The 22,716-nt window shown below is 42.4% G+C and overlaps 1 protein-coding gene across 1 annotated transcript in view; it reads right to left on the reverse strand.

Moving 5' to 3' along the window:
* SFXN1 (sideroflexin 1) overlaps nucleotides 1-22,716 on the reverse strand; it is a 43,938-nt gene that overhangs the window by 15,450 nt on the left and 5,772 nt on the right. Inside the window, exons 2-6 of the mRNA XM_048488090.1 lie at nucleotides 9,623-9,800; nucleotides 7,749-7,919; nucleotides 6,727-6,825; nucleotides 2,666-2,741; nucleotides 421-506 (exon numbers count right to left, since the gene is read on the reverse strand). Coding sequence (XP_048344047.1) covers nucleotides 421-506; nucleotides 2,666-2,741; nucleotides 6,727-6,825; nucleotides 7,749-7,919; nucleotides 9,623-9,786 — 596 coding nt within the window. The 5' untranslated portion in view covers nucleotides 9,787-9,800. The remainder of the gene's footprint in view (nucleotides 1-420; nucleotides 507-2,665; nucleotides 2,742-6,726; nucleotides 6,826-7,748; nucleotides 7,920-9,622; nucleotides 9,801-22,716) is intronic.

Genomic DNA, 22,716 nt, shown 5'->3' on the forward strand with positions numbered 1-22,716 from the left:
GCAAATGTGTGTTGAGTAATAAAACTCAAAGCCCAAATACTTATAGAACTGAACATCCTGATGTTTTTCAGTACTTGTTGTGGGGTGAATCCACTTGGATAAGGATTGAGGTACTGTGTCTGGAAGTAACCCTATCTCCCTCTGCCATTTTCCAGACAGAATTCCATCCCCCTCCCCAAGCTGCTATTAGTTTTAGGGAAAAATAGAAAATATGAGAAGTTCCCTAACCTCAATCACAAAACAGACAAAGGGTGTTGGATGAGTGCAATTTTCAGTACTGTCTAACAAGAATCCCTTTTATAAATCACCCATATTTAGAGCTAGTCTTGGACTGCTGCCAGCCTTCCAAAGCACATAAATGTGCAGGTGCTACCAACAGTCAGGTAGCTCTGTAATATTGGTAGGTCCCATGTCCCTTACCTTTGCCTCATTAATGGGATATTAATGCAATTAGCAGCAGCTACAGCAGCAAAAGGAACAAAACGTCCTATGAGTGGAGAGACATGCTGTGAAAAAGGAAAAGAAAGTTAGCAAACACTGGGCAGTTTCTAGATGTTTGTCTTAACCTTTGAAAGGACTTATTGATATTATTGTTCTGCTCCAAACTGCTCTGAAACATCTGTGTGTGAACCTTAGAAAATCTGTTTACATGAAACAGGAATCCTCATCTTATATTCCAATAATGAAGTTGGCCAGATCTTTGGTTGCTTAAATTCAGTGATTAGAGCCATCAGTGACCAAGACAAATCAGTGACAAGCCAGAAAAGGGCTCCAGGTCTACAGAATAATGTGAATTTTTTTAAAAATACATTTTTAATTAAAAATGATATAAGGAGCACCTCTAGCATGAAACAACAGATTCCTCCAGTGGATATTGCAAGGCAACTACAGCATTCCAGGTTTCAGTTCTCTGAGTAAAAGGTGGGGGAGAGGGAAGGGACATTTCTAGGCCTATTTTGGACTTTGAGAAGTGGGGGGAGAGGAGAGGAAGAAAAATGCTCCCATGCATTTCTTGCGGATCCCACTTGTCTAAATACTAATACCAAAGTCAGCCAGATCTGGGGATAGTTTAAATCTGGTGACTGGAATTATGGATGGGCAAGACTGATCTTTCTATAAACATGAAAAAACCCAGTTTGCAGGAAAATGTGAAATCTCAAGAAAAAAAAGATTGGGGAGTCTAAAAATCCCAAAATGATAAATGGAGTGTCTGTTGTTTTAAGCAGTTGATTCCCTGCGCAGTGGTTGTAGCCAACCACAGCATTCCAAGCTTAGTTCTGTCAGTAAAAGGCAGGAGGATGGGGGAGGACCTCTTTCAGGCCTATTTTGGCTTTTGAGGGAAGGCTCAGCAAAATGAGGTCTGGCTAGGTCAGGATGAGAAATTCCTGGAAATTTTGAAATTCAGTCTGAAGAGGGAAAATTTGGGGAAAGGAGAGGCCTTAGAAGCTACTGTGGGTAGAAAAAAACTGAATGCCACAAGTGCAGATAACTGTAGTTTGGGTGTTGGTGGGAAGGAGAGAATGAAGAAGGAAAAGGAGATAGGCTATGAAGGGTGGAAGGGAAACGAAAGAGGAAGTAATGGAATAGGGGAAAATGAGATGCCTCCTGCAAGTCCTTGAAGATCCTGTTTGTCCATGATAATATTGGCACAGGTTGCATCAGGGAATAAAAGCATTATAATTTAAGTTCCAATTCAACCCTATTTTTAACTCTCCAGCTCTGTTCGACTTATACTTTAGAAACTCAGGCAGTGGCCAATATAAACACTTTGATCTAGCTTATGTCCCTTTCATATTGGCTCTTTAAATCTATTTAGGCTTCTGAACGCAAATTGATTTTTAAAGGTTTCACACATTTCAACCTGGATTAAAACTTACTGCAGGAGATTATCATGTTATCCTTAAGGTATGTTAAACCTTTAAAAAAAACCCAGGCTTCAGAAGCTAAAAGCCCATATGAAAGAGGCTTTAGGTATTTTTCATGCAGAATAATATACAACTCTTTTGCCTGCCAACATCAGTCTATAAAACTACATTTCTCTCAAACTTTTATTTTTTCATATACAATAATTCTCTTAAGAGAATTTTAGGTTTAGTCACTCAGGGGATGCATATGGCAAAACACTTACTACAATTAAAACAGCAAACACTGGCTTAACAACACCATTCTGGTTTCAAATTGAGTTCCCTTTCCTTTCAAACTCCCCACCTTTTTAATGTTATCTCCAATACCCATAAGGTTGCAGTGTTGTACCTGGCAATTGGCAGGAGGATTGGAGGCTGGTACATGGGGGATGGGGCCTGCAAAAACCTCAATGTTGCTACATCACTTCCAGAGAAAACTGGGTTTTCCATATAGTTTTATCACAGTTTCTAGGGATTCCTAGAGTCACCCTATATCACTTCAGGTTTTTCTCCAGCAGTGACGTAGTGACAAAGATGCCACCATTTTTTAAAAAAACTATGTATGCCAGTGAGAGGCTTGTGGAACCTTAAAGACTAAAAAAAGTGATGGCAAATATGTCAAAATAAATATGTTAGTATTTAAATTTCCAGAAGACTCCTTGCTATGGATATTTTTCACTAATTACTTGTATATGTGCTAGACAACTATATAAAAAAATTACCTGTCTTTAAAAAAAGGGAACCCCCCCCCCCCGAAATACCTTTGTTAAAGCATTAAGTCCTAGAGCAGTGGCAACAGCACCTGTGGTGGCAGAAACATAGGCTGTTCCCAGCTGGCTAAAACAAAACAAAACAAAGTATTTGCATATGCACAATAGCACATTAAATACCAAATAGTTTTATACCTTATAATCATCATTTGCACGGTACTGAAACACATTCTTGTTTTGCTAAACCACAAAATACAGTACCCCCTCTCCTTCCTTTCCCCCTCCCCTCCCCTCCCTGTGTCCTTCTCCTTCCCTACCCATTCTTTTTCCTTTCCTACCCTTTCCTTCTTTTCCTCCTTTGTGTCTTTCCTCTCCCTTTAATTTACTGTTTAAGAGTTTAGTAGGGGGATGTGCTGTATCTGAAGTAGCCAGAATTATTGGATTTTACCCCCATTTGGAAAATAGAACAGAGAATGATAGTGTATTAAATCAGTGTATATTTTAATTGTTAAGGGCTAACTTGAGTCATTTTCACTGTTTATTGCATTACAGTAACCATGTTTGTATCCAACCTATGTTGTATTGATGGGTTGGAAGCTGCCCTGAGCCCAGTCTTTGGCTGGGGTAGGGCGAGGTCAAAATTAAATAAAAGTAAAGAATACAAAGCTAGAACTTCTACTGGTCAAAAATTACACTTAATGTCTTAGGTTCCTGTGACAAACAGGGTAGGTTTTGCCTCTCTCTAAGAGCAACCTATGAGAATGTTGGGAAGAGATAGCTGGAAAATAGCAGTTAAGAGAGGAGTTGGCAGTTGACAGTTAGAGAGCTGAGTGGGAAAAGATGTTTGTGTAAAGTTGAGGTAAAGATAAGATTAAAGATATCTGAATGAAAAGAGTAAATTTGTAACACAAAATCTAGAGATGCTGGAATAGAGGAACTTAAAAGTTCAATAGAAGTGAAATGTTAAAACCTCTACCTTACTTTCTTCACTGTTAAAAATTAACTTGTTTGTTAAACCCAGTGGGCTGCCTGTCTCAAGGAAAGAAACACACATATACAAACATACCAATGAAGATCTCAGGCTGTAATTGTTAGGACATGAATAAATGATAGCAGTGTCTGAACAGAACAGTATATGAATCCCCAGCCCCAATAAATGAGTGAAGTGTTTGAATGAAGGACTTTTACAAAAAGGAGGCTGGGCTACTCTGTCTGTTAATGTGAGTGACAGAGATGTGAAATGATCATGGCTCTGTAGAGATTTTCAAAGAGACTAGAACAGTGATGTGTGATGGCCTGGTCTGCATATAACACAGAACCTGTTGGAGGCAGGTTGTGGTGGGTGATAGGCACTCTGTGTGAGAGGCACTCTGCCTATCTCCTCCCCTCCCCTCCCCTCCCCTCCTTCTTCCTTTTCTTTCTTGGCTTTAGATCGGGCGCCTGTGTATATATGTGTTTACATAATCTGGCTGTTTTTAATGTATTTATTGATTGCTGCTGAGTTTTAATGGTTTAACTTTTATGTTGTATTATTTGCTGTCGGGAACAGCCGTGTTGGGAGCCGCCTCGAGCCCTTCGGGGATGAGGAGGCCTACAAATTTAATAAATAAATAAATTATTGTTATTATTGTTATTATTATTAATTTGACTTTTATACCGCCCACCCCCGGAGGGCTCCATGAACTAGGGCCTTGAGAATTGACATAGTATTCACATCCTGATGCAATTACTTTTGAAATAACCCCAAAGAGACATTGAGTGATCTAATAGATGAGAACTTCCCTGCAACCACCCATTCTACAATGTTCCTGATGTTTCTCCAACCCTGAGGAATAGCTTTCTGGGATGCTAAAATAGAGTTTGATTTCTTCATATAGCTGAGGGTTCACTTTAATGGGAATCAGGAACTCTGCACTATGTAGTTTGCTCTCTTGCGTAATCTGGAGCATTTTATTCTGCTGACTGAGGCACATAGTTCCTCAGTTGTCAGGACTATACAGCTACATTTATAGTTGGTATATGGATAGACTGGCCTAGATTTAAATAACTTATTTCCACAAAAAGGACAGGAGCTGCAAGGTTAGGGTATTATTATTTCTTTAATGTTATATGCTTGAAATGGTGTTACCTATTTGTCTTTGTGGTAGTAAATGTTGTTAGAATGGTACACAATTGATATATTTACCTTGCAAAGCAGGATTAAAGAAAATTCAAAACACAAATACAGGAATTGTGTATGGGGGAGCTATTTCCTCCCCCTCCCCCAAGATACTTTTCATTCCACAGTCCTAATTTTTAAAATGCCTGGAGCAATGTTAAGAGTCTATGGCTTTCACTGGAACAGAGTAGTCTAGATATATCAATTTAGAGAAGACAGGCATCATTTGCTATAATTATATGTTATTCTCTTCTTCAGGGGCATATAGAGACCTCAAGTGGTCTCTTAGGTAGTACTGAGTACTTGTAGGCCTGTAGCAACCTTAATGAAGAACAAAGCACCAAATACTTTCAGACTATGCCCTCATCCCTGATTATATCTAACATAGCAAATGAAAAGTTGAAGAAGAGGAAGATACTAAGGCTGTTTCTGCACGGGCAGAAAACAGCGCCCTAGGGATGGTAAAAACACCATCCCTGGGGTGCTGTTTGCACAGCTGCCGCTGCTGCACTGCTTGCCCTCCCAAATGGCGTGAAAACACTGCTTTCAAAACTCGCTCAATGAGCAAGTTTTTTTTTAAGAAAAGCAGCATCTTTCACCTGGTGCCGAATGAACAGCATTGGGTGGAAGGTGGTGTTTTCCCCGTGCCACTTCCCCCCCCCTTACCTCCTCTTGGCTGACGTCCCTGTAGTGTGGCCAGGGGACACACCTCCTGGCACTCTGTCCCTGAAGGCATTGCAATGGCTAGGGGGTTGTGTTCCCTGGCCTTTCTACAGCTACAGCAGCCAAGAGGAAGCAAGATGGGGGGGAAAGTGGCATGCCCTGTGGGCCGCTGGGGCACTCAAGCCGTTTGCTGAACGGCGTGTGAACGGCCCCAGGGAGTACACCGACTGCAACTATGTCAGTGCACCCCTGCTCGCTCGCCCGTGCAGAAACAGCCTAAGATTTTCTTTTATATCAGTCATGATTCCCTCTCACTCGAAACCCAAGTATAGCCTTAACATACCAAGCAGCACTGAATGGTCCTACGGTGATCAACTCCTTACTCTACAATCTCACCTGCCCTCTGTCTAAAGAACAGCTCCCATGTTTTCCCCTTTTCATCTCCAATCAACACCATCCTTTCCCCAGATAAATATTTTTCAAACACTTGACTGGATTATTAATCCTCATAGTATACTTCATCAGAAATACTGTGGACTATAAATATCAGACATGCATGCCAGTTCGAAGTGCTGTGATTCCCACTTACCACCATCCACAGCAGGTTAGAATTAATTAATGGAGTAATTAGTTGTTTAAATTATTCCAATCAATGTGATTATCAGTAGGCCAATAATTTTTAGCATACACTTTTTGTATCAGATAGAAGTCATGCATCATGTGTCCTACTGAGATTATGTATGAGAAATGATTGACGAATTTGAAAATTGCTACATACATATACACACTCATGCAAAGTATTAATGTGATTAAATTAGTAACACTTCTATCCCCCATTACATTGTGCTTACATGTCATCACTTCAAGCAATTCTATGAGACCACATTGCAGATGTAATAAAAATCCAAAAGCCTAAGCCCATCACTACTACAACTTTTGAAAGCCATTGAGAAGAAGCAACATGTACCCTCCAAAGAGCAACCCTCCAAAGTGCAACTGACTAACCCCTGCTCAAAATCTATATCACCTTGCTAATTTCATAGCCACTTACCACCTCAGCCCATTCTTCACTTTCTGAGGCAGAGGTCATAATGGACTATTTTGGTTCTCATCAAGATTACCCTGTTGCCATGAGACTCTAATTATTAGAACATATTTTAATCTACAACCATTCTGTTTGCAAAATATGTAAACAATTTTTGTGGCTGTGTATTACTATACTGTATGAAAACTAAAAAAAATAAGTGCACACATTTGAACAGTCCATTTCAGCTATCTTTCGTTACTTTACCTGACAGTTATTGGAGCATCTCCACTCCTATTAGTATAGTTTACAATGGCATTGAATGACTGGTTGATCCATTGCCAAAATACCACAGCTGGAGTAGTCCTTAAAACAAGAAAGTTAGATTAATTTTCTTTATATGCTACAATTAAATGTTGATGCTTTAATAGAAAAAATATTCCATACTATGTCAGCTTGTTGGAAGGTTCCAGTGCTACAGAAAAGGTACAAATATACCATTCACAGAATAATATAATAATGAGTGAAAATGTTGTTTTTGGAAATGTAGGCACTTCAGAATCAAGAAATCTCATTTAAATATATCAAATATAGTATCCCATCATTCACAAATTATGATTTTCTTGCACAAGAAAGGATGAATAAAAAGGGAAAGATTTGTTTCAATAGTGAGTGAACATCATTTTAGATTCATCTCCAATACTATAATGCTGGAGTTCTTCTACTGGTTCTCTAATATACTCATTATTATTCAATAGACTAATTTAATGCAAAAATTTCTAGTTGTGATTTAAATACTGCTGCTCTTAAATTAATAAAATGTGAGTTTACAATCAGGCTGCTTTGGTTTTTCTCTCTCTCATGGGAAAAGATAATTCCTATACTTCTATTCAAAAATAATATTATATGATAAACAGACTAAGGAAGATTTGATGCTTTGCTCTCAGTATGCTGCATAAAATATCTGTAAAATTAAAAATTCCTGAACTTCTACATGGTGATGAGGAAAAGTAGGGTTTATTTGAGAGATGGTGAGAAGGAATAACATTTCACATTACAAATAAGTCCATGGTAAATTTATAATCAACACACCTGATTAACATGTAGGAAAAAAGGCAAAAATTTAATTTTAATTGTTTTATATAGAAAGCATTCAAGTTAATATTGCTTACTAGGACCACAGTACCAAAATCATTGATACTATCAATACCCACTTACTTTAATGGTAGAAGAGGCTCATAACTAGGATTGCAGTGTAATTCTATGCTCTTTTTTGTTTTACTGCTTACCTATAAAAGGTCATCATACAGCCAGTGATAGTCATGTTCATAGGCACCTGAGCAGACATTCGGCCAATCAAAACCATCTTTTCACCAGTATCTGGATGGAAGGCTGAATCATAGATATATTTTGCCCTCCACAGTTCATCTTCTGTCAGTCCAGGGGACACAATACCTTGTCTTAGGATAAACAGAAACATATACAAATATCAACAGTTAACTATGACACTGGGATTCTTAGGTAAGAAACTTAAAGGATAGTTTATAAATAAAAGTTGCACATATTTTCTCTGTAACATTGTATACCCATGAAGAAAGTCTAAAGAACTAGTTGTTCATAAGAGAACATCTGCAGTCATTTGTATAGGGGTAAATGCCTTTCTCTAACCTTGCTAGTCCCATAAATAGCCATTAGGATCATGGAGGTTTGAGAAAGGCATTTGCAATTACAGAAATGGCTGTAGAGATTTTATTTAAGCAGCTACTTTCATGTAAACAGCTAGTGCTAGTGCATGATCATTTGGAGAAAATATGCAACATTAGGTTGTATAATAAGCCCCTCATTTTCCAATTCAAAATTCTAGAAGACCACCAGATACCCACAATTCCTGTTCTGCCTTTCTACACTTCCTTCCTTATTCCTTGCTGCCAACAACTTTTTAGAGCTAATACAGAGTGAGCATATAATATTCTCACAATTGTATTGACATCCCTTCCATATTTTACTGAACAGTGTGGATAGAAATATCTGAGTTGCTTCTCCCAGCTTCAAAGAACTGGGACACTATGGTTTGTAAAAAGAATCATATAGTGATCTGCAGCCACAATCAGATCCATACTCTGCTATGGAAGATAGCTGGGTGACCTTGGGTAGCTCACTTTCTCACAGCCACAAGTACCTCGCAGAGTTGGGAGGATGAATGTAAGCTGCTTTGGGTCTCCATCAGAGAAAAAAATGGCTATAAATGTCTAAATAAATAATAAAATAAATAAATATAGAAGTGACAGGCCCTAAAGGAGGGGCAAATCCTTGGAAGTTAATTTTCTGGATATTATTCATGTTACTGGAGGAGCAGTAGTGGCGTAGTAGTTAAGAGCAGGTGCATTCTAATCTGGAGGAACCGGGTTTGATTCCCTGCTCTGTCACTTGAGCTGTGGAGGCTTATCTGGGAATTCAGATTAGCCTGTGCACTCCCACACACTCCAGCTGGGTGACCTTAGGCAAGTCACAGCTTTTCAGAGCTCTCTCAGCCCCACCCACCTCACAGGTTGTTTGTTGTGAAGGGGGAAGGGCAAGGAGATTGTAAGCCCCTTTGAGTCTCCTACAGGAGAGAAAGGGGGGATATAAATCCAAACTCTTCTTCTTCCTCCTCCTCCTCCTCTTCTACTGGTTATGTGTATTATTACATAGACACTTAACACTGCTTACTCCATATTTACCTTCAAGATCAGCAGACAGCAGAGTTTTCACTGTACCAGGCCTGTATACCATGAACATGGGGAAACATTTTTATTAGCTCCATCACAACTGGATAATACTCTTCCCTTGAAACCCCTTCAGAAAGCATATTTAAACACATGAAGCTGCCTTATAATGAATCTCAGACCATTGTTCCAGTATTGTCTATTTACATTGGTACCAGCTCTCTAGCATCTTAGGTGGAACCTTTTCATATTGCCTACCATCTGAACCTTTCTTTTAAGATGGAGATGTCAGGGATTGAATCTGGGACCTTCTGCATGCCAAGCAGATGCTCTACCACTAAGGCCTCCCTAAGCCATTTCTCCTGTGGCAATTTTATTGTCAGTTTTACTAAGTTATGTATGGAATGTTACTACCTTGAACTGTTGAGACAGGGCAAGTGCAAAATTCAAGTTCATACCTGTAATCATGCACAATTTTCCTTGCATTTTCCAACTGTTCATTGGATAGCAAAATATTCCTGGGATCAGTTACAGTGAAGAAATGGCTGGCTCGTCCAACAAATGTGCTTTGAACCCAGCGAGGTTCTTTGATATTGATGTTTAATGGTAAGTCTGTTGACATCTTCTCTGAGAATGCTAAATACAAAATAGAGACAAAGAAGTAGGTTTCAGTTTCAGAATTTTTCATATCCCAATTTCCTTGAAATTTTTGGTTCTTGAATATAATTTCCTAAATGTTCATAAGAATTCAGCAGGAAGTTGTGAGGCCCACAAATGGCAGACCTGGAAGAACCCTCATGCTTCTGTATTCAGTGCCTTCCTTTGGGCTTAGAAATGCACAAATCGCCCTGGAATACATTCCCATGTATGTTAGTAGCTATCCATGTTCAGATCACACAACATTTACAGAACATTATTTAGGTAATGTCAATTAGAAATGGTAGCAGCATTAGGAAAACTGTTATTTATATGAGTTAATAGCACCACTCATAAAACAAGTTTAAGCTGATAACTATCAGAAGTTAGCATGTGCATGAAGAAAATGTAATTTTGATTGATCTCAGGCTGTTTTATTGATTACTGGCTGTTTTACTAAGTAATCTGTCAAGGATGAAGAAGTCTGAGGATAGTTATTGAGAATATCATCAATCTTCAGCAGAATTCACAGCATTTCTGCAAACGCAGAGTCAGAAAATTATGTATTTAGAAGAGGAGTTTGGATTTATACCCCACTTTTCTCAACTGTAAGGAGTTTCAAAGGGGCGTACAAATTCCTTCCCTTTCTCTCCCCACAACAGACACCTTGTGAGGTAGGTGGGACTGAGAGAGTTCTGAGAGAACTGTGATTAGCCCAAGATCACCCAGTAAGCTTCATGTGTCAGAGCAGGGAAACAAATCCAGTTCACCAGATAAGAGCCTGCCACTCATCTGGAGGAGTGGGGAATCAAACCTTGCTCTCCAGATTACAGTTAACCAGTATACCATGCTGTATGAAGGGCTGTCTTCTTCCATATGTCCCTGTGCACCACCTATGGCTAACCCACTGCTTTGGGTGGTTTGTCTGGCAATGATCAGAGCCTGGACCTTTTCAATTGTGGTTCTGGCTCTGAGGATGTGAATTGGAGGGCTCCTTAAAAGGGAATCTGAATTGGCAAGCATCTTTTCAGGGGGAAATGGAAAAAAATCATGGGGTTATTTTATTTTCGCTTTTAAACTGAAAATGTTGTTAACTATTATTGTAAGCCACCTTGAACTACAAGGAAAAGTGGGAAATAAATAAATAACTTGGTTATTAAGGAAGAAAAGGTATACAACTGGAGAAAATGTCTGAAAACATTTGCTGCAGATGGTGAGACTCCCTTCGCTCAATAATCACACCACAACGACAGGCTGGAAAGGAATGGGCCGCAGCCCGTTTATTAAACATCAAACATATCAACAAGAACTATTTACATCAGAGCTGGGCGGCAAATGGGTCGCACATCACATCCCAATGAATGGGAAACTGGCAGGAAGGGAAGCCCCAGAGATCATACTCCTGCTTGCTTCCACACTTCCTCACTATGCCGGAGGAAAGGAGATTGGGCACCGGCTGAGCCCCAAGGTCGCCCCAGCCCATCTTCTTCCTCCCCGCGGCTTGCTGGGGTGTCGGGCACCGTTAAGCCCAACTGGTCGTCAGCCTAACGGCCCAACTCCTAACCCTTCACTCCCCTGGGTGTCGGGTGTGACCCGGCCTGCCGGGCCTCGTCGGCCCCCCCACCTCGCCCTACCACAGTAGGCTGTAAAGCCTGGGAGCCCCAGCCGTCGAAGGCTCGCTTCCTCTCCCCAGATGTGCGACACCGTTGCAAACCCTTCGCCAGGACTGGGCATATAAGGACCCAAAAAAAACCCGCCAGAACCCCTAAATTAAAGGGAGGGGTGCGGTGGGCCACGCTTTGCTTGGTACTACATACCGCTGGGAAGGGGAAGCGCCCGGACCGGGAAGGCGCTCTTTAATATACCCAGGCGCCTCCCAATCTTTTCAAGCTGGGGAGCCAATCATTTGCACCTCGTTCTCTGCAGCATGCCGCCCAGGCCATGCATGCCTTTATTTTGCTTTCGCGCAATGTTACTCACCACGGCAATGGCTGCCCTGGTTATTCAGGTGCATCTAATTTGCTGCAGATGGTGAGACTCCTTCGGCCAATAAATTCCACAATTCACAACGACAGGCTTGGGAAAGGAATGGAAGTCTCGCATCCGTTTATTGCAAACATCATCAACATAATCCCAACAAAGAACTATTTACATCAGAGCTGGCTGCAAACTGGTCGCATGTCATCATCCCAATGAATGGGAAACTGGCGGGAAGGGGAAGCCCCAGAGATCATACTCCTGCCTGCTTCCACACTTCCCTACCATGCTGAGGAGACGGGCACCGGTCGCTGAGCCCAAGGTCATTTCAGCCTCTGGCCTTTCCTCCCGCGTGCTTGCTGGGGTGTCGGGGCTAAGACCGGTATATGGTCATGGCCTGTCGTCTTCAACCTGCCCAACCCTTAATTTCTGGGGTGTATCGGGCAGCTGACCCTCGGCCTGCCGGTCTACCAGCCTGTCCGCCCCACTCGCCCTCCTACCACAGGGCTACAAGCCTGGGGAGCCCCAGCCGGAAGGCTCAGTTTTCTCTCCCTATATAGATGCTATTTTCACCGTTTGTAAAACTCCGCCCACGAAGCTGCTCCTCCCTTGCAGCTCACCAAGCCTGTTCTCAAGCCTGAGCCTGTCTCTATCTTTAACCAATCCATCGAAGAGTAAACTGGAACTGACTAGAAGCCACGTAAAGTCCATGCCCCATTGGGACAGGCGTGAGGGCCGCCATCCGGGCTGGAAAAGGTCCAGAACGCCCCGGTGATTTCCTCGAGTGTTCTGCCACCACTCGGAGGGAAAGCACCACCTTGGCAGCCGCCTTTGTTTACTTTCCTGCAGGCCTCTGTCCACTGCATAGGGGAACCACCGCTCCGCCCAATGGGCCTGCTGCAACATTCTTCCTCGGACCAGAATAAGGTCGCCGCCAGGCCGATGCCTGGCAGAAAGTTCCCTGAGAGCTGCATGCTGCTACCGCGTTAAAGCGCAGATCAAGGCCCGACCTGGCAGGGAGGTCCTCCTCCCCAAGGTGGATGACCAGGAGGTAACCGGGCGCGTGGCCAGTTGGAAAAAAATGTACTGATGACCTTGAAGCTCTAGCTCATGCCAAAGCATGTGCCCCTGCCCCATCCAGGCAGATTCTTTTACGCGGCGCCCGAACCGGAGATGCCGCCCCATTCGAATTGCGTGGTAGTCAGAGTAGTCCTGTACTCTGTTGATTTTAGGCGCTGTGCCCCACCTAATTCCACACCTGCTGATAGACAGTCTGTGGCTTAATTCTGGAGGCACTGAGGAGGGGAAATCAACAGGTCAGGTGTGGGCAGATGTAAGCCGGAAAAGCCCCCGAACGCCACTCCGGCCTAAGTTGGCGGATGTCCTCCTGGAGCTCCCTGTTGCCTTTCTTGTGCCGCTGTCGTCAGTCGCCTATTCCTGAATGAAAGTGCAAAGCCGGAACTGGTGACGGTCGCAGCTCTGCTCCTCGGTTTGGGCATTGCCCTGAACACCGCCAGCATCTGGAACCTGGCGGTGAGGGGACCCATCCTCGTGCACCAGGAGCATGCCACTCCACCGAGGCCTGTGCCGTGAGCTACTCAATAAGGGGAGGGGTAGAGTGGCGCTCGCCTCGGTAGGGCTGGCATGATGATTCCGTTATGGCCCTCGCGTCTCTTGGTAGGTTTTTGAATGGGCCCGTTGCGTGCAGAGCCATGTCCCCTCGCATACAGACGGCAGATTTTTCCATTTTAGCAGCTGGTGCTGGGAAGGTCGCATCCCCTGGTGGGGCTTAACCAGTTCACTCCGCCTGAAGGCCCCTGGTGGTGCCAAGTGGAAGGTGGCGGCGAAAAGCAAAGCCGCGAAGCGCCATAGCGACACCTTCGCCTTTAACATTCGCATTTGACCGCCCTCAACACTTCTTTGGTGACTGCAGGTTCGAGGGGTCCCTCTGCCTGTTTCCAATTCCACCGCGCCACCATCTAGCCACTAAGCGCGGACCACAAACGCCTTTGGTCACGCCATTAGAAACCCTAAACCCTGCAGTAAAGTTTATGTTCGCTTTGGTGCACCCTGCATAGTGCCCAGGTGTATCCCCTCGCCCATGGAGCCGGACCAGGTATTCCTCGGTGAGGAGTCCAGTGTCCAATTTCATCAGAAAGACCGGCTCGAGGTCGCATGGTGCTTCAGCGAAGCTCGCGACGTCTGCGCCCGCTGCATCGTTCGCTTCCGTACTGCCTGCGTGACCAACGAAGTTCCAAAACACCTGTGATGACGCCACGCTGTTGCCAAGGCTCCAGAGGGGCCGCCCGGCACTGTCGCCGCTGAAACAGCTCCACTACGGGGCCAGAAGTGGCTGAAAAGCGATCCACCTGCTGGCGAAAGATAAAGCCGCCAGCGATTCTCATATTCTGTAAAACCTGGGCAACGTTAAAGTAGCTTTGAAAGAAAATATTGTAAGTGAGGCATGTGGAGAACTAAAATTGCTAACTAAGCCGCGATGACCTCGGGTGACGCATTTACTTTCGACTGTCTGTTAACCACGCGTACCACTGCCTGGTTGTCACACCAAAAAAGCACCCTTTTGTTAAGCCAGAGGTTGTGCCAAATGTGCACCGCCACCAGGATAGGTTACTGTCAGTCCAGTAACTCTTTCTAAGTTGCTCACCACGGCAGCAATGGCTGCCCCTGGTTATTCAGGTGCATCTCCATTTCAGGTCATTGGTGTTGACTTAGAGTTGATCGACTGCGCCATAGTCCTATGAGTAGAGAAAGCTCAGCACCCATAAATCCCGCATCTAAATGATACGGGATTTGTGGGTGCTGAGCTTTCTCCCTGCTTGCCACTCTGCTTCATAGGTTGCTGATTTTATGAAGTCACTGTCAGTCCAGTAACTCTTTCTAAGTCAGCACTGTGACTTGATGTTTTCAGACATTTTCTCCAGTTGTATACCTTTTCTCCCTTATCATTAAAATGCCTGCAGTCTTTAATTTAGCACTAAGTTAATCAAATTTAATTTAGCACTAAGTTAATCAAATTTAATTCTTGATTTTAAGCAAATTCAGTCCAGATTATAATTTGCCATATCGTTTGAGAGTTTATGACTTCTTGCACTGATGAATTTGTAAGCAGTTTATAACTATTGTACAATACTGAAGTGAAAAACAAAAGTGGTGGATGCCAACATGTTCTGCAGCAGCATTGAGAGCCCCTATCCCAGTCCTCATCCCCCTTGTAACATGGAGCCAGAGGACTTCCCAGAAAGGTCTTCAATGCATTAAAGATTTTAGCTGAAAGTTGTATTTGGATAGTCCTGGAACATATATAGAAGAGTACAGACATGCAAAAGAAGCTCTTTTATTGTGTACATCATTACCATTTTGTGACATTTTAATTACTTTCTAGTCTTTTTGCAAAAAATATGTGGGGAAGGCGAATTTCATGCCTCCTCTTCCAATTATACATTACATGCAAAGGACGTAGTGGAGAGTGACAACTAGAGACAATTCCTAGTTAGTATTACAAACTAAAACGGGCTTGGAAATCACTTGGACAGACAATCATTACAAGTCATTACTGAGGGAAAGTGCTAAACATTTACCAAAGTAAGTTTTCAAGCCAGGTGTGGGGGTAGAATAGTTCACTAAACCCTCTTTAATTGTCTCCTTGTCTGAGCTTATTTTTCCTCCACTTCTCTTCTTATCCTCCTTCAGGAAGGCTTCTTCCAACAGTAAAATAAACTGCAGAATTCACTGGCCTGTATCCTTCCTGCATCATTCACTAGGAATCAAACTTCTGACAGCTCCTCAGGGGTTCTGTTCCAGAAGTAATATGGGGAAAGCTGTGGCAGCTGAGTTGGCAGGTGGGTTATGCTGCTCAGGCTGGCTGCAGCTGATGCAGCCCCAGGGAGAAGAACAGCAGGAAGTCAAGGGATAGGCCTGGCAGTTGATCTCTTTGTACCTTTTCTACATTGAAACAGTAGAGAAACAAATAGGAGGTGGTGGTGCTGTGGAAGACAGGGGGTGCTAAATGTTACATCTGTTTATTTAATTTATAAACATTTATATCCAGACTCATACTCACAATTCTAGACAGTTTACACAGGTTAAAAACCATTAAAAATCACAATAAAACATCATAAATAAAAGATAACAATAACAAAAATAAAAACATTAAAATAACTCCCACCTCAGTCTCACCTCCCAGACCAGCAAGGTAGAGGGGTTTCCAAGAAGGCTAACCCAGTGCTTGGATGAAGAAGAAGGTCTTTGCCATGTGCCTAAAAAACTGGATGTCTAAGGCAGAATTTTACTCCCACATGATTGGATACTGCTTGGAGGCCACCCAAACTAGGGCAGCCTCCCTACAGGCAGGAAGAGCCCTGAAGGAAACCTAGTCACTTGAGGTTGAACACAGGTATAAAATAAAGTGGAAAAACTAAGGAATACTCCTCCTCAGATTTCCAGAGGCCTTTCCTTTTAAGTGAAAAGTGAGGACTGGGCTTTTCATTCCTTAATCTTCAGGAGAAAATAACACATATCAGTTTACTCTGTAAAATACTTTGCTGATAAGATCAATTATATTTGACACATCTTGGACTATAAAAATTTTTTTTAAATGAATAAATAAACTCCAGTGTTGGAAGGAGTTTACCATAATGAATATGTAAGCAAATGCTTTTTCAATTGGCTTCCAGACACAATTCAAATTATTGTTGTTAGTCTTTAAAATCCTAAATGTTTAGGGGTTAAGGTGGACCACCTCCACGCATATGAACTTGCTTGAAGTTACCTGGTTGCTAAATTTATAAGACCCTACTAAAAGTGTGATGCTGGTCACAACCTTTGAAGGAACTTTTTCAGAACTTCTACCCTCCGACTGTAGAGCTCTGTTTCCATGGAAGAATAATAGCAATCATCTGTTTTGATTTTCCATCAGAAATTAAAAACATGCTTTGTCAGAAAGGCCTTTGAAACGCATTTGAAATCCATAAAACCAACCACAAATTACATGAGTCTGTTATTTACATGTACTTTTGTCTATTTGCATGCATCCTTAAAGTACCTGGTGATTTGCAACAGGGAACTAAAAAACTGAAACAGTTTAAAGAACTGTCTAACATGCTCATTCTCAAACTCCATGTCCTTCAATCTTTAAATGGAAAAATTTCTAATTAACACATTGTAATTTAGAACTAAAGAACATGACAGAAATGTTAATGAAGAATCTATTCTACAAAACACTCAGTGATCATTACTTATTACTTATATTAACATCTGGCCCCCTTTCACTGTGGAATTTAAGCAGTTTTCTAATAATTCCCATGAGTTTTCCTTCCAGGCAACGAGGAAACCCAAGATTAGCAAATGGCTGTACCAGGTGCCCTCCTAATTATTTGGTATGTTTAGAGAGCCAGTGTGGTGTTACAATTTGAGTGGACTAGGACCTGGGAGATCCACGTTCCAATCCTTACTCTGCAACAAATACTCACTGGGTGATTTGGGAACAATTTTGGCCTACTCTATCTTTCAGGGTTATTGTAAGGACAAAAGAAAAGATCAGAAAATGATATTGTAAGCTGCTTTGTGTTCCCACTGGGGAGAAAAGAAGGGTATAAATATCAAAAATAGAGAGTAGCAAAGCATAATAGTACCCTTCAGATTATTAGAAGGGTGTTTAACTCTGTTTAGGATGGCCACTGATAGAATCTCAGAATTAATAATCTTCAATCCATTTAATAAGCACCTTGGATATATTCAGTAAGGTGCTTGAATAAATGTTACTATATTACATTAAGCTGTATGGTTTCAAAACCAAAAGAAAATGAAAAACAAGGAACAAAACAGTTTAATCAGATTAACAGCTCTTCATTCCTTAGAAGCCATTAACTGGAAGCTGAAAACAAAGGTTGTTTTTCTGGCTTTCTAATGGGCCACTTTGACCTTCATACTTCAGAACACTTTACAGATGTAGTCAACAGGAAATATTTCCTCACAAAAACTGACATGAGACCATATGGGTGAAAGCCATGTTGAAAATGGACAGAGATGGCACTCAGATCCTGGTTAAGGTCTGATTAAACCCTGATCACTCCCCACCACACCTTATTTCCTACTCACAAAAGTGGCAATGGCCAATTCTGTACAACACAAAAATAACATTTTGAGGCTGGAATATAAAGCATTTCCAGGAATTTCATACAGCTTTTTGCTCCACGTGTTTGGAAAATGTTTTATTTTTCCTCAAAACGTTTTATTTTGAAAATGCTAAATTAGCAAATTTTTCTCTGAAACATTTTAAAAATGTTCCCGGCTTTCTGTGCAGAATGCAGGAAACGTTTTATTTTTCCCACCCAGTTTACAAGCTCTCACTTTGGTCTGCTGCTTGAGATCCTCCGTGCTGTCCGCCATATGCTATGTCTCCCACAGAGGTTTCCTCTGCTTGCAGCACAGCCACCCGCCATTTCAATGTGTAAAGTACATGAATACAGTTAGTCTGCAGTCGATTCTCATACCGTGTCTTTGTAGGCTCCAAGGCACCTCATTGGGGGAAAAAAAGGAAAATAACATATGCGTAGAATCAGAAGGCAAAACTAACTTTATTCATGTACTTTACACATTGAAATAGTGGGTGGCTGTGCTGCGAGCAGAGGAAACCTCTGTGGGACACACAACAAATGGCAGATGATCTCAAGCAGCAGAAAATGGTGGGTGGGATGGAGCAGTGGGAAAAAGAACTGTTTTGAATAGCAATGCTTTAATGTTCCATACTATGCGGACAAAAAAAGTTAAAACAGTTCTTTTTAAAATGTTTGCAGAACATTTTAAATCGTCTGTGTGGAAAGAGCCTTTTCTTATCTGAGAAAGCCTGCTTTAGGTGATACTGTTGCCTACCTCATCTTAAAGTTAGAGACCAAAAAATGTTAAACACATCTTTGGAACAGAGAATGATCAGACACACAATAGTGAGATCTAAGGGCTTTTTGTAACCCCGAATACATTACACCTTCAGAGTGAAAACAGAGAAAAGTAACATCTGAAACAGTGTTCTTTACAAGGCATGTTTGTATATATGCTTTTTATTCTTTTTCTGTTTCACTCAACATAAACTTACTCCTTTACAGGGATGCAACAAAAATGGCACTAAATCACTTGGTCCTGCACATGGCCCAATAGGCATCAATCAACCCATTAACAAAATAAGTATTCCTTATAACACATTTAAAATGGGTAGGTGTTATACAAAAACAGAAAAATAAAAGCAGGCCCTGTCCACAGCCTTACAATCTAAAATTAAGAACAACGTATGGAGGAAAAAGAAGCAAAAGGAACGAGGATGGGCATCATGTTAGTCTCAACACAAGAGTATTATTGTTTTCATTTGTGAAAGAAATTCAATACAAAAAGAATATTGAGTAGTGATTACGAGTTGGACCAGGATCTAGTAGAGTCAGGTTCAAATCCTCACTCTGCTATGGAGGCTTGCTTAGTGACCTTGGGCCAATCGTTATATCTTAGCCTAACCTACCTCACACAGTTGTTGACAATAAAACAGGGAAGGGAAGAACAATGTTACAAGCTCCTTTGTATTTTCAATGGGGACCCAAGTGGGATATAAATATCTAAATAAATGAAATAAAACTTATTATTCTAAAGAAAATAAGAAGAGCTCTGCTGGATCAAACCAGGGTTCTATCTAGTCGGGTCCAGAAGACCAATATAATCCATCATCCTGTATCACCACAAGGCCCTTATATAAGGTGACCAGATGGTCACCTTCGCAAACCGGGACAGGCGAGTTTTTTCTGTGTTTATACCAGAACTTTTTTTTCTCCTTCTTCCAACAGAAAAAACCACTAATGAGATATTCTACCTACTCTTCCACTCTGGAGTATAAGGGTAGGCTGACCAGACGTCCCGCTTTTGGCGGGAGAGTCCCGCCTTGAAACAACTTGTCCCGCGTCCCTTGGGTTTTTTCAAATGCCCCGGGTTTTGGAAGGATGCCGCACTGCCTTCTGGGGTGCAAGGCAGTGCGGCAGCCTCCCGTGCGGCCGCAGGAGCGCACAGCCTTCTGGGGTGCTCCTGTTCCCCCCCCCACTTCTCTTCTTATCCTCCTTCAGGAAGTCACAGGGCGGGAAACGGGAGCGCCCCAGAAGGCCGTGCGCTCCTGCAGCCACACGGGAGGCTGCTGCACTGCCTTGCGCCCCAGAAGGCAGTGCGGCAGCCTTCCAAAACCCGGGGCATTTGAAAAAACCCACAGGACGCGGGACAAGTTGTTTCAAGGTGGGACTCTCCCGCCAAAAGCGGGACGTCTGGTCAGCCTACCCTTATACTCCAGAGTGGAAGAGTAGGTAGAATATCTCATTAGTGGTTTTTTCTGTTGGAAGAAGGAGAAAAAAAAGTTCTGATATAAACACAGAAAAAACTTTATCTGTATCTGAGACACATACTTCAAAACCCAAAGAATCGGAGTTCAGATAGATGTGAGCACCTCCCATTATTTTAAGAGGATTTCATTATGCCCTACTCTGGACCATAAACTTCAGAATGAGGCAGGATTCACATTGGAACTCATTATATAAGAGGTATTTACATCTCTGCTAATATACTGAAAAGGTTTTGATAAGAGCTTTGTATGAAAAATACTTCTGTTTTCTCTGAGCTGGCAGAATTTTTTTTAAAAGGTTGAATATCTCACCAGCACTGAAGGTATCAAACAGTAACTGAAGTTTAAATACATAGTAAAAATATAATCCAATTTTGAGAACAAAATACAAATCTTGAGCAAAGTTTACCCGAACATTTTTAGTACAGAGTACATTCATTCATAACAGGAGCAGAAAGACTTTAAACTTTGTTCAAAGGTCTACCACATAACAGCAGTGTCCAGTAAATAAAAGTTCCCTTGCAATCAAAACTTAATCTCAGATTACAACTTGAATAAAAATAAGATATTTACACCCTGCAGTGTGACAGAAGAACAATCTTTTTGTGCTGAATATATGTCACTATGCTTCCTGCCAGATGATTTAGCAGAATATATGAACATTAACAGTAAAGTTCATTTTAAAGTAAAATAAAATGGGGTCTAGATAGGGGGAGGTGGACTGATCAGGCTGTGGGAAGCGCACTGTTTTTTCTTACCTTTAGTTTCTGCTGCCAGATAAGCCATGTTGCTTGGGGGGCTGGGGGGGGGGGGGCTGGCGAGGGAATAGGAGGGTTGGGCCAGGTCAGAGAGGTAGTGCATTGGCAACCTGGTGCTGCTCTGTCAGCTCAGGTGACTGCTTGGAGGCTGGGAGATGGTGAGCGAGGGAGTGGGGAGGTTGGGACAGGCTAGCGAGGCAGCACACAGCAACTGGTACTGCCCCACCAGGCCTGGTGGCTGTTTGGGGTCTGGGAGAGGGCGGGCAAGGGAGGCTTGTGGAAATCCTGTATACAACTGTGCATGCATATAACCCTCTGACTTCAATGGGATACATTCACACACAATCTTGTGTGCAGGGTAGCATTTTGGACATCAGTGCTGACATAAGAAGTTAGTTGCTTCAAGAGGCAAAGTGGCTAACCCTAAATAAATAAAATCAGATTAATGTGTTTTGGATATACTTCATTGCAAGCCTGAAATGAATTTTGCATGTGAATGTCCGTCCTGATTTTGCAAGAACTACCACTCTTAGTCAGAACCAATGCTGCATTTATCCCAGAATTCCATTATTTATTTAGATTTAATATGCCACCCCTCCCCTTTTGGGCTTGAGGTAGCTTACAACATTTTGTATAACAATTAAAACATTTAAAAACACAAACAAAACAATATAATTTATATTTACTATTATCTCTAAGATGGCAGTTAGAACAAATGGACAACTTCACTGAGGGTTAGCAGTGGACTTGATGGAAAAAGGAGGGAGGAGGTCAGATTGGAATCATCTACATATCTATTTACCAGTATGGACCAGTCTGCATAGGTGTAAATCTATGTATCAGGCCCACAATGACAGGAATGAGATTTTTCTCCAAACTTGGGGAATATCCTAGGTTTGCAGAAAAATCTGAAAACTGGAGGGTTAAATTTTCCCCAAACAAGACTGTTGTCTATGCATGCACAGTCAATGTATCTGTTTCTCCTGCTGGTGAAGGAAATTGCAGGGCTGGGGGCAATGGTGACATTGGTGGGGACAGAGAGCCTAGCAGCGATACTGTGGGGAGGCAGGCCAGGGACGAGGAGGCTGATAACTGCAGCACACCTGGCAGTTTTTGAGTGCCACAAGGGTTCAGTGGCAGTTCTGGCAATGCTTGTGGGGGGCGGGGGGGGGGGAGACCTGGTGGCAAAGAGGCCAGCTGCTGCAGAGGACCTGGCAGCTGCACATGGTCACCTCGCTTCATGGTGACTCTAGATATATTGTGGAGGGGCAGACCTGGTGGCTGCATCTGGCTTAGTAGCCACAGAGGATTTCAGTTCTTCAGCAGCAGCTCAAACAAACTTGAGGAGGGCGGGCCTTGGTGGTGAGGAGGCTGGCAGTCCCTGGCAGCTGTGGTGGGCCTGGCAGGTGTAGTGAGTCACAGCTCTGGGAATCTTGGAGGGGAGACAGGGCTTGGCAGCAAGGCTGGAAGCTGCACTGGGACTACCTTTGGTCAGGTTGATTGATACTGTTCAAAACAGCCATTCTATGAAAGTCAGTGTGGTGTAGTACTTAGAATTTCATAGCGCAGTCTGGGTGACCTAGATTCAAGTCAGCAGTCTGCAATGAATGTTCATGAGGTGACCAGTCGCATACAGCCACCTTGAGTCCCTCGGGAGATTGACGGGGTACAAATGTAATAGATAAATAAATAAAATAAAAATACTTTCAATATAAATAAAGGATAAAATAAAGATTAAAAGGAGGAGAGGAAGAAGAGGATGCAAGCGGCTTTGCTCCCCAGTGTGAAGAAAGGGAAT

The sequence above is a fragment of the Sphaerodactylus townsendi genome, linkage group LG03, assembly GCF_021028975.2.
Source record: "Sphaerodactylus townsendi isolate TG3544 linkage group LG03, MPM_Stown_v2.3, whole genome shotgun sequence".
Lineage (NCBI taxonomy): Eukaryota > Metazoa > Chordata > Lepidosauria > Squamata > Sphaerodactylidae > Sphaerodactylus > Sphaerodactylus townsendi.